Source organism: Myotis brandtii, unplaced genomic scaffold (assembly GCF_000412655.1).
Source record: "Myotis brandtii unplaced genomic scaffold, ASM41265v1 scaffold457, whole genome shotgun sequence".
NCBI classification, from domain to species: Eukaryota; Metazoa; Chordata; class Mammalia; order Chiroptera; family Vespertilionidae; genus Myotis; species Myotis brandtii.
This window is the reverse complement of record NW_005367475.1, coordinates 792,301-805,173: the sequence shown is the minus strand read 5'-3', so window position 1 is coordinate 805,173 and position 12,873 is coordinate 792,301. Positions and strand designations below refer to the sequence as shown.

The 12,873-nt window shown below is 44.9% G+C and overlaps 1 protein-coding gene across 1 annotated transcript in view; it reads right to left on the bottom strand.

Moving 5' to 3' along the window:
• The window catches only part of LOC106727645 (nose resistant to fluoxetine protein 6-like), a 50,447-nt gene that overhangs the window by 27,637 nt on the left and 9,937 nt on the right, over positions 1–12,873 (bottom strand). The window contains exons 3-4 of the mRNA XM_014546926.1: positions 10,519–10,658; positions 9,091–9,169 (exon numbers count right to left, since the gene is read on the bottom strand). Of these exons, the coding sequence (XP_014402412.1) occupies positions 9,091–9,169; positions 10,519–10,658 (219 nt within the window). The remainder of the gene's footprint in view (positions 1–9,090; positions 9,170–10,518; positions 10,659–12,873) is intronic.

The window sequence follows — 12,873 nt, the reverse complement described above, 5'->3', positions numbered from 1 at the left end:
GTATTAATAAGACTTTAGTTGCCAATAAATACTTTATACTCCAAGGGTTGTTTTCATATCTCTTATTTCAAAACAAAATTTTGACATCCAAAAGGGCAGCTGGCTTTTAATATATCTGATTTACGGATGGATGGTTCACAGATGGATGGGGAGAATAGTCCAAAAGGGCAGCTGGCTTTTAATATATCTGATTTACAGATGGATGGGGAGAATACGACACAACGATGTGGAAACTCGTAAGAACTAGGAACGCTGAGCCCAGCTGGAGGTGGACCATGGCTCTCCTGACTTCTCTGCCCAGACTCCCTCATCCTTCCTAGCACACAGCGCTGGGAATGAGCGTCCTAACAAGGAGACATTGCCAAGCTCAAACCTATTTGTGAACAGGTCCCCACAAGAGCGGTAACTGCACTATGAGATGGAATGACATGACGGAAGTCCACAATGTGATGGGGAAGGGTACTGTCTGAAAGTGAAGCTAAGACGCACCAATTTAGGACACAGCTAATTAGTCACCATAACAAAGAGTCTATAAAGGTATCAATGGTAAGATCGGCGGGCTCAGACCTTACTGTGCCTCAGCATCCCCTGCGGAGCCTGGTGAGTGGATGCTCCCTGCAAGGGTCTGACCCAGTAGGTCCAGGCTGGGGCCTGAGAACCTGCCCTTCTCACTAGGTTCCAGGTGCTCATGCTGCTAATCGGGGTGCACACTTTGAGAACCACAGGACCAGGGGACTTCCAAAACCTCCACAAAGGAGGGGGACACAGCACAGTTTAACAAGTGGCAACATTGATTGTAAGTAACAACAATGCTGCTTTTCAGTAAATGCCCATTAGAAATGAGACACATTCTGGTCGTGATTTCTAATCCGTCAACAACCCTACAAGGAGCTCTCTCTCACCCACTGTATGTTACAGACAAGGACAATTCTCATCAGATAAGCTCGTGAACTTGAGCATAACGGTTAAGAGTACAGGTTCTACACTTCAGGAGGCTGCACCCACCCCTTACTATATACCATGGGCAAGTTAGTTCATCGCTCTGTGCCTCAGTTTGCCTCTTGATAAATGGAGATAATAAAACCTAACTTGTAGGGTTGTTGTGAGAACTAAATGTAGCAACGACGATAAAGCAATTGGAAGGAACTTGGCCTGTAGTAAGAGCTCTACTAATGTTGTCTTTATTATTATTGCTGCTAAGTGGCAGGGCCAGAATCAGCCCAGGGCTGTATGAACTTGAAGAATGTGGTTTTTTATTCCCTCGTGTTACCTTACCTCATCACACTACATTGCCTAGACTTGCATTCAGGAGGCTTGGGTCTGAGCCAGCTTGCTGTGTGACCCTGGGCAAGTCACGTCACCTCTCTGGGCTTCATTTCCTTATCGGCATAAGGAGGAAGGGTGGGTTGGACACAATGTATTCTAGTGCCCCTTCCACTCCAACACCCACTGTTCCATGAGTCTGGCCAAAGGTTTTCTAAAATGTCTAAGCACTTGCTCTGAATTTATGTGTCGCCAGCTACTTCCTGGTAGTATTTGAATTTCCCAAATAAACTCTCCCACTGAAAAAGAAGTGTACTGACCATCGCCATGTCTGTTCCCGCTGGAAGTTCTAGTTCTAATTTTAAAGGAGGCCACTGGCCTTTGTCAATCAACCACTCATTCACGAGCCTCTGGGCCGTGGGAGCCGGGCCCCAGCCTGATGACCCTGCGTGAACTGAGAAAACCAGCTTCCTGGCCTCCTCCATTCCCGTGGTGACGGTCTGCAGACATCCTGCAAAACCACAGCAGCCAGAACCTTCCTTTGTCACCTCTAACTGCACAGCCCGTGTTGGAGGCCACAGCGAAATCCAAAACCAAGCTGTAAAAGCTTTGTAGTTTATCTACACTGTTGAAAAAATTGTTATTTTTTTACCCGAGGCCCTACATAAAGTAGAAGACAACAGAACTAGGAATAAAAAGATAAAGTAAGTCTCTGGACTTCCAGATGAAATTTCCTTTCCCTTCCATTGTTTTTAAACGTGTACTGTTTTTTACACCTGAATCTTCCCTTCAGCACGGGCTTAACAGCAGCTGAAAAGTGAACCCCCATTGTCTCCAATGGTCTTTCTGCAGCTAAATCCTAGAGGAGTTGCCTCACAGGCCCCAGAGCCAAGAAGAGCAAGTTGCAGCCGACCTCACCTGCATTGCCCCAGGAGTCCTTCCTGCACAGCCAGCAATTTGCTGAAGGCTGAAACTTGAAGCCTTGAGCAATGGTGTCCTGAGCCAGAGGACACAGGAGCCCTGGGTCCTCGCTCAGCGGGCAAACCTGGACGCGGAGAACCCCTCTGGGTCACAGGTTGACACTGCCCACTACCCCACAGATGGTCCAGGCTGGATACTCACAAAATGATGTTCCTGGCTCTGCCCAGATCCATCACCATACCCACTTTGGAGAGTGGCAGCAACTTTTAAACCTCTAAGTAGCCAAGAAGCCAGAACAATGCTGGAAGGGATGTGTGGGGGGGGCGGGGGGGGTTAATTTGGTTACACTGAAGGCATCATCAGCTTTGGCCTTCAGACACTCGAATCCCTTACATTTCCACCAGGGACAGGGGTGCTAAGGGGTTCCACAGGATCTCAGCCCCAAACTCCCACTGCTCTGTGCCAAGCACCTTACAGGTAGGAGTGTGAGCAATCTAAGCTCCACCCCTTAACTCCACTCCACTGTAGTCACTCCCTAGAGGGGGCTGGGAGCCAGCTGGGCAGGGAACTCTGGGGTCCTAGACACTGAGAGTGTGAACTGGAAGGGCAGGTGCAGGCTCCAGGTTGGCACCTCTCCTTGGCCCTACAGACATCTCATCCAATAAGGAGGACAGCCAGAGGAAGGCCAGTAGAGGGGTCCCTAACGTATGGAGCTCAGGACAGCATCCTGGTTGCCTAGATCTGAGGGCTGCTGCAGACACCATTCCTCCAAAGCACCCACCCTCCTCTCATGTTAATCACAGGACTCTGGGATCCTAAGGGTCAGGGGGGGAAGAGACTGAGTAGAACAGAATTGAGCTGTAGAGTTCCCAAAATCAAGTTCAAAGGGACTCTGAAAAGAGACTGTTATGGATTGAATTGTGTCCCCCCAAATTTCATATGTTGAAGCACTAACCAGTGGCTCCCCCAGTTCCTCAGAATGTGACTGGTTCTGGAGGTAGGGCCTTTAAGGGGTGATTAAGTTACAACAGGCCACTGAAGTGTGCCCTAATCCAACCCAACTGGCATCCTTATATGATGACATTTGGACAGACGTGAGCACACAGAGGAAGGACCACATGAAGACAGCAAGAAGGTGCCATTGGCAAGCCAAGGGTAGAGGCCTCAGGAGAGACCACCCTGCCCACACCTTGATCTTGGGCTTCCAGAAATGTGGGAAAGAAATTTGTTGTTTGAGCCCCCAGGCTGCGGTGTTTTGTTAAAGCAGCCCTTTGCAACTAGCATAGGGACTCACCAAAGTGCTGTGCTCAATGGGGCCGCACTCAGACAGGGAACCAGGCCCATAGCATAGGGACTCACCAAAGTGCTGTGCTCAATGGGGTTGGGCCACACTCAGACAGGAAACCAGGCCCCGACTCTCATAATGAGGCTGCTCGGGTGGGCCTGGTTTGCTGGGCTGATCCAACCCCGCCCAACGATCCAAGTCAATGTCCTCAGGTCCCAGCAGCACTGAGAAGAAGCACCCACCCCCGACTCTGAATCCTGCCACGGTCAATAAAATCAATTGGCAGCCTGTGCACATTCAGTCGACCTTAAATGTCTACACTGTGCTAGACTCTAGGTCTACACAGGGGAATAGGAAACCTTTATTCAAGCTGTTTCCCACCGACATCTCATCATGCCCACCTTCCCAAATCTTCCCTAACTCAGGCCAGCTTAAGACCTCGCTATAAACATTCCCTTTTCTCCTCCCCAGTGTGATTCCCTTCCTATTCGCCCCAAAGCTCCTCTCCAGGCCTGCCTGTCCCCACCACTCAATGTGACATGGACTGTTTATTTTCCAACAGTTTCCCAGCAGCCTTGGGCACACATTCTTTTCTTACTATCTGAATTATAGGTTTCCCAAAATGAATAACTCCCAATTTCTTTTGATGGTCCCCCAGCACACGTGTGATGTCACACACAAGAGCCAAATAGAAGAATGCTTGGTAAATATTTTCTGAATTAAACTGAGAACAGGAAATGGTATTCTATGAAATGTTTTGGATTCCTTTTAAGTTCTTAGTCAGAGAGGCACTTTTGTGGGTAATTCAAGGAGTTCTTATCAGAATCACTCCATTTTCTCAATCAGCACTCAATCAGGGATGGTAGTGGGGAAAGATGTATCCCTTGTAGTTCTAGCACTGTTGTTCTACTATGGAGGCCTCATAATTCTGATTATAATCAGCAAAGCAAGATGATACCAGCCTAACAGAGCATAGGAAAGAGGACAGTTTACAGCTATTGTAAGGGACTATTGACCATGGATTGTAAGTAGCTCCGTACTCATTGCTTTGGGCCACTGCAAATGGAGACAGTGAAATCACCATATGATGTTCTAAAATTTCCATCAGGGCAGGAGACAGAGAAAGTTGAGTCTGGATAAAGTTTGCTAACTCAGTGTTAAGAGACCCTTAAACCAAGCCCCTTCTTTTCAGCTCTGTATTGTCCCTGTGACCAGGTAAGGTCATTGGCCTCATAATTAAACTTCAGCCAGATTCGTCTAATGTTTATCAAGCATGTTCTAAGTGTAGATATGGGCTGAGTCATCACCCTCCCAACTCCCTGTTGTGTTTAAGGGGCCTCAGATAATCCAGCCAAACTAGGAAACTAGGTATTAGGTAGTTTTCTTGGTTGAATTGTATTTCCCACCCCCCACCCCCCAAAAAAGGTTCAAGCCCTAGCCCCTGGGAACTGTGAATGTGATTTTATTTGGAAGTAGGGTATTTGCAGATATAATCAACTTAAGATGAGGTCATACTAGGTTAGGGTGGACCTTACATTCAGTATGACTGATGGCCTTATACAAAGAGGGAAGTTTGGACACAGAGAGACACACAGAACAGAACTCCAAGTGACGACAGAGGTAAAGGTTGGAGTGATGCATCTTAAACTGCCCAGGTAATGGCATTGTGTTATAGGATCTCAAAGGGGAGTAGAATTTGCCACCACAAAATGCCTAAAAGAATTTAGATAAGAGGCCTGGCTTAGAGGGAAAGCTACTACCAGAGATAACTTTGATCTGAATATCCCATCTGTATTGCAAGGCAAACATCTAATCACCAAACATCTGTTCTTCTTGTCCTATGAATTACTCTCCTGTCCTTTGAAGCCCTACACCCCTATCCCACTCCTTAGCCCAAGATGGCTTATAAGCCTCAACTGCCCAACTTGCCCTTGGGCCTTGTATTTTTATGGGAAGTATTTTTCAATATTCCCCATACATATGGAATTAAAATGTTTTCTCCTGTTAAACTATCTTATGTCACTTTAATTATTAGACCAGTCAAAGAACTTAGAAGGGTAGAAGGAAAATTTTTTCCTCCCCAACAATCCCTAGGAAATGGAACACAATGAGTGACACTGAAATATGCAGATATGAATTGTTCGGGCCTGTAACTGGGTTTGTGATAACCACATCCAAATTTTATCTGGAATCTCAACACTCTGGTGTTACATATTTTCATTCTCAGGAACCCACAGAAAGTCTGTTGGTTTAAATTTTATAACATCCTACGGCAACCACACTGTGCAGTTTTTTGCAATATGTTCTGCTCTGCCCAGAGTCTTTTTCCCTCTCTGTGCAATGCTGGCTCATTTCTTTTTGGCTTATCTGCTATGGTCTCCATGTGTGAACTCCCTGCCCTCCTGCTCCAGATGAGTAAAGTCTGCACAAACAGCTTCCTCCTGTGATTGCTGAGCTGGTTACCCCCACACTGTGGGGGAAATATTGGCAACCCCATCAAAAGCTGTAAGGAATAGCTGACAAATCCTTTCCAGATGGGAACCTTTTCCCCTGGGCAAAGACCCTCCCATTTCTATCTACTACCTCTGTGCAGAGCTGGAGAAATGCCTTGGCAGTGAGGACTGAATTATATCCAAGTCAGCTCTGCTCACCCTCATCCTTTCTCCAGTTCCTCAGAAAATCATTAAAATATCTTTGCAAAACAGAGCAAATTGGTGGTCACCAGATTGGAGGGGGTTGGGAGGCTGAGTAAAAAAGGTGAAAGGGATTAGAAGTACAAATTGCCAGTTATTAAAATAGTCATGGGGATGTCAAGTACAGCACAGGGAATACAATCGATAACATTGTAATAACTGTGTATGATGTCAGAGGTGCTAGACTTCTGGGGGTGATCACTTCATAAGTTATATAAATGCCTAATCACTATGTTGTACACCTGAAACTAATATAATATTGTATATCAACTGTAATTGAAAAACAAATAAAATATCTTTGTATTATAATAGTTTCTACTTTCCCCTTTTATTCTAATTTTATTTTCCCATTCAATTCTGACTAATAGGCTTAGCATTTAAAAAACTAGGCTAATTGATAAATCTCTTAAATCATATGAACATTAACTCAGATTTAGGGAGTCATTTATTCACTTGAAATGCTAATTTAATAAAACTCTGCAAATTTATCTTTGTTGCTAGGCTATTTATGACTTATTCAACAAGAATTAAAATTAAAATTTGATTTATTACAATCGGTTTTCTTTTTAAAAGCACATAAAATATTTGGCTAGATAAATAATGTATCTGGAGCTCTAGGGATAATCATAAATTCAGAGGAAAATTAAGGTTGTTGAAGACTAGCTGCAATATAAACACTTAAAAGAGGACTTTTAATAATGTGTGTGATATTGTGACATAATAAATATATATTAGATCTTCATCCCCAGTTCCTGGTACAGAGCTCCTAAAGCCCTTGGAATTTCCTGAGTGTTAGGGGTGAGAGGAACACCTGCTGTTATTCATAATACAGTAAACTCCTTTCAACCATACTTGAGGTTATGCTAATCAGGGGACCCCTGGGGGGGAGAGGGGTGGTTGCCGAAAGAACCAACCTTGTGATTAGAGGGTTGGAACTTTCAGCCCCATCCCTGACCTCTAGAGGGGGTGGGAATTGAGTCAATCACCAGTGGCCAATGATCTAATCAATTGTGCCTAATATAACTCCACGAGAGCCCTAAAGGAAGGGGTTCAGAGAGCTTCCATGTTGATGAAGACACTGAGGTGCTGGGGGGGGGGGGGGGGGGGGGGGTGCACCCTGAGAGGGCACGGATTCTTCCACTTGGCTCTTTCTGAGTTTTGTCCTTTGTAATAAGCCAGGAATAGTAAGTAAAGTGTTTCCCTGAGTTCTGTGAGCCATTAGACTTAGAGCAAATTATCAAATCCGAGGAGGGTGTCATGGGATCACCTAATTTGCAGCCAGGTCAGAAGTGGGTAATCTGGGGACCCACTACTTCCAACTGGCATCTGAAGTAAGGGGACTGTGACTTTAACATGTGGGGTCAGCACTACCTACCGTTAATTAGTGTTAGAAATACACAATGTGAGGGGAAAACCCACACCTTTGGTGTTAGAAGCGTTCTGTGAATAGAGAAACAGTGTTTTCTTTTTTTAAAATATTTTAAAATTGATATTTGAGAGAGAGGAAGGGAGATGGAGAGAGAGAGAGGGAAACATCAATGTGAAAGGGAAACTGAATGGCTGCCTCCCGCTCGCCTCCTGCTGGGGATCGAGCCTGCAACCCCGGCATGTGCCCTGGCCGGGAATTGAACCTGCAACCTTTCAGTGTACAGGATGACGATCAACCAACTGAGCTACACTAGCCAGGGCTGTCATGCTAGTTCTTATTTTGGTAACCAGAATAAACACAAGAGTCAACAATTTTAGGCTTTAAAGCTCTTCCTTTGAAAATTTTGAACGAGTTGAGGAAATCAAACCAGTTTTCATGCGGACTAAAATGTGTACATTCTGCAGGTTAAGATCCAAAGTGTTTGGAAGGCCACTGAGAGTTGGATCCAGACTGACTGCCTGTCCAGCCTCTCTATAGAGAGAAAGAGGAGATGTATGGGGAGATTAAGTGATTTGCCCAGGATCACACAGCTGGGAGGTGACGACCAGGACCAAAGCTGGGCGCTTACCACTAATCCATTACCACACATGGGCCTCACACAATCCTAGTTCATTCTGGATGTGGCAGCTGACAGACCTCCACACATGGGCCTCAGCACAGGACACTCGCAATATAGAAACCAGACACCTCGCCCTAGCTGGTTTGGCTCAGCGGATAGAGGACCAGCCTGGGGATTGAAGGGCCCAGGGTTCAATTCCAGTCAAGGGCACATGCCCGGGTTGCGGGCTCGATCCCCAGCAGGGGGAGTGAAGGAGGCAGCCGATTGATCAGTGATTCTCTCTCATCGTTGATGTTTCTATCTCTCTCTCCCTCTCCCTTCCTCTCTGAAATCAATGAAAATATATTACCAAAAGAAAAGAAACCGGACATCACCTACCTCCTTTCTTCAAGCCCAACGAGGAGTTGACTGTGAGGGAAGGTTGTTTCACTTGAAAATTTTATTGTATAAAAATGCAACTCCTACCTTCTTTATTCTTTCTCCTCCTTCCTGCCTTCTCCCTTCCTATGCCACCACCATCATTAGTCTCGGCTTATTGCATTTATCGGAATGAAAGGTTCATTTGATCCTGAAAGAATGGCCTTTCTTGGCTCTGAGTTGTTGGGGTTTTTCAAACTTTATGCTGAGACAATAGTTTCACTAGGTATTCTATTTTGTTATTGTTAATCCTCACCCAGTGATATTTTTTCCATTGATTTTTAGAGAGAATGGAAGGGAGGGAAGGGGCGAGGAGAAAGAGGGGGAAAAAAACATAGATGTGAGAGAGACACATCGATTGGCTGCCTTCTGCATGTGCCCCAACCAGGGCTGGGGACTGGACCTGCAACCCAGGTACATGCCCTTGGAAGGGAATCGAACCTGTGACCCTTCCGTGCGGGAGCCAACGCTCTAAGCACTGAGAACACTGGCTAGGGCTCCCTGGGGATTCTTTTGCACCTACCCAGCTGAGCCAACGCAGTCACGTCCTCTTCCGCACAAGAATCAGGGACACACACGCCCACACTGTAGTCAGCTACATCCTGGGAAACAGAAGGCCACAGCATTCCTTAATGCTAACGTTCATGGAATACATACATAATGGTTTCCAAGTCAGTAAGGCTGTGGCTGCACTACACATGAATTAAGCACACTGGGAAAGGGAAGAGAAAGGTATTAAAAGAGGGAAAGTTGGCTGACTTCTTTGGGGATGGCTTTTCCATAACAGAGTAGTTCTGGTGAATTTACAGAACGTCGGATGCACCCATATTTAAATAAAAATATGCTCCAAGGCTTAATGTAGCTGATTATTTGGAAAGCAGCCCCCAGGCTGGGTGTGTGCCCCAGAGTATCCCTCTCCCATATTAAAAGTTAACACTCCTACAATTTTTAATAATACTGCCAACTTGTCATTTCATCCTAGCAGGATACGATATATCAAGTAAAGATTTCACAAATAAATCAAGCCAATAATTAGAATGCCTGTCCCAATAAAACAAATATCAATTACAAACAAAGGTTTCTGGGATGCTTCTGAACATATAACTTGCATGACTGTGTAGGCCTGACCTTTTGCTCTGATAGCAAAACCATTCATCCGCTTTGAAAACAGGATGCGACATTTGTACACACTGGTTAAATCCTGAAGCAACCATCATAACTCTCAGGGGACAAATGGAGCTGGGTGATAATCTCCCTATGTCCAATGGTTGACATTGTAAGACCATTTTAGAGTATTAACAGCCAAGACCTTGGATTGCTTGTTACTAGCCAATCAGTAATGTATTTTCTTTTAGCATTGTGACATGCATAAAGTCTATTTTTGTATTTAATAGGAGGCCATGTGTTTACTAGTCCCTCCCCTGCCCAGCAGTAAAAAAATAACATGCTTTGAAGATAATGAGCCATGTGACTTCAGTCAACGGATTTAGTGATAAGGTCATAGAAGTCCCAGCCTATCTGCTAGGATGACCTCAAATTCCTGTGTTGTACTCTGCTTCTGGGACAGGATTATGGGTAATGGGAAGTCCACCCTCCCTCATGTTCCAAACACTGATGGTAAGTCAGGAGTTAATGCCCACGAGTATTGGCTGGGACTTGACCTTGGATTTCCCATGAAGGTCCTCCAGAGGTCTTGCCCCATGTAATACGGTAGGAGGAACATCTGAAGGCCTCTGTGGTCTGTGAACAACTGCCTCTTATAATGTCCCACACTCAGAGCATGAAGCAACTTTCTGCCACTGTTTAAAATTTAGTTTTAATGTTTTGAAAAACATCTTAATAGGTGCTTTTTTTTTTTTAATTAAGAAGACTAATCGGCGGAGTTGTAATGGGTTCCATATCGTGAGGTTCATTTGTCCTTCAAGAGCATGCACGCAGTCCCCACGCTCACCTGCAGGATCTGAAGCTTGCAGTACTGCCCCTGGAAGCTCCCCGAGGGGGCGTGGGTGGAGAGGCACTCACTGTAAGATCCCAGTCTATCCACGTTCCCATTGAGAATATTGCTCCCAAGTTTCCCGACGGAGTCATACACTGAATTTCAAAGCAAAAGAAGTGGGCAAAGTTAGCTTCCTTGTGTCACTTTCAAATGAATTTATAGGCACTCAGTTCCACCATTTAAATCTATCAAAGTTAAATGACCAAAACAAGAGACAGGTATGTTCAGATGTCACTCCCTGAGCCTGCATTTTGCATCCGAGGTCCTTCTCATTGTTGAGGGAGAACAATGGTGCATGCTCTCATGTTGTCCGATGTGTACCCTCTCATTTGTAGGTGTTCTTGCTCTGGGTAAGTGTATTTTTAATTTCTAGAGATGACTTTGTGCCTCAGATCTCCTGCTTCTACATCTGTCACTCAGGGCTACATGGTACCAAACCCTATGTATAGCACTATGTTTTTTTTTCTATACATGCATACCTATGATAAAGTTAAATTAGAAACAGCAAGAAATTAAGAACAATAACTCATAATAAAATAGAACAGTTATAACAATATACTTTAATAAAAGCTAAGTGAATGTGGTTTCTCTCTCAAAACATCTTATTGTATACTGTACTCATCTTTCCACTTGAAGGAAGCACTTTACAGCTTCTCATTGGCAAATCCGAATTGCCAGCACCACTACTCTTGTGCTTTGAGTCCATTATGAAGTAAAATAAGGGTGACTTGAGCTCAAGCACGGAGATCCCACAACAGCCTATCTGATAACCTGGTGAACCTACCACTACTAAGTGACTAACAGGCGGGAGTGTCTACAGCGTGGAGATGCTGAACAAAGGGATGAATTACGGTCGGTGGGAAGCAGCAGGACCACTCAAGATTTCATCATGTTACTCAGAATGGCCCCAAATGGGAAAACCTATAAATTATTTATTTCTGGAGTTTTCCATTTAATATTTTCTAACCAAGGTTGAGCATAGGTAACTGAGACCATAACAGCAAGACTGAGGCTAAGGAGAGACTACCGCCATAAACAACAAGCCATTGGAAGACAGCCATCTCCCTCCTTGACACAGGGCCAGTGCTGCTTTCACAATCCAGGCATGACTCAGCGATGCTGCAAGCTGGTTCTCGGTCGCCGCAATAAAGCGAGTATCACAATAAAGCGAGTCGTAATCTTTTTGCTGGTGGAAGGTCTTGCCTGCAATTTGTAAAAATCACAACATCTGTGAAGCGCAATAAAGCTAAGTGCAATAAAACCAGGTAGGCCTGTATGGGACTGAGTAGTTTCAACAGAGGTTGTACGGGCCCACAAAACCGAAAGTATTTACTATCTGGTCCTTTGAGGAAAACTTTGCAGACCTCTTGTCTAGAGCTGTGATTCTCTATCCTGGGCAGACATTAGGATCATCTGGGGCATATTTTAAAACTTCGAATGCCCAGGCCCCACCTTCACAAAGGGTGACTTAATTGGTCAGGGTGGGGCTCGGGAATGAATTGTTTTTTCAGAATTTCCCAGGTGATCCCCGGTGCAGCCAGGCTTGGTCACTGTAATCTTTAGGATTAATTCCAGGCTCCTGAGCATGGTTTCGAAGGCCCTTCGTGACCAGACTTGTTTCTCCAGTCTCATCCTCCCACCCCCGTTTCCTCTGCTGTTGTACAGGATGCACCAGGCCTGTGCTTGCCTCTCCTTCTGCCTGGAATGTCCCTTCTTCCCACCGCCTGGAAAATGCTGAGTCATCCTTTGAGGGCTGGCTGAAGGGTGCTTCCTCTCCCCGCTACCCCAGGAAAGATTCCAGACTCTTGCTTAGTGTATCATACCGAAAGGCACATTACTATTTACCTGTCTGTCTCTCATGTGAGTGAGAGGCCGTGTCTTCATTAAAGGAAACAGAAGAGGAGCTCAATAAACATTTGCTGAATTGAAATAAACTTTGAAAAAATTTAGTTCAATACCCCAAATCCAAGTCCACCAATGTATTTTGAGGTCCTCCCCATGTCAAGAAAAACAACAATTTTGAAAGCTGGATGTAGTTATTATAAATAGACTAAATAATTTCCCAATTCCCTTCTCCATCACTATCTGAGTATCCCGAATTCTGTAGCCTGCAATTCACGGCTCTGGAATTATAGGAGTTGAAGGAGACAGAAACCAGAGAGGTGCCAATACTGAGCTTGTCTTCACCATTAGGTAAACACCTGAAGGATGAATACGAATACAGAGGGATAGTCCATTCTTCACTTTGGAAGATTAAAGTCTAGTTTTCTTTCCAATTGGTGTTTTGCTCTGTGAACTGGTTCTCTTGGA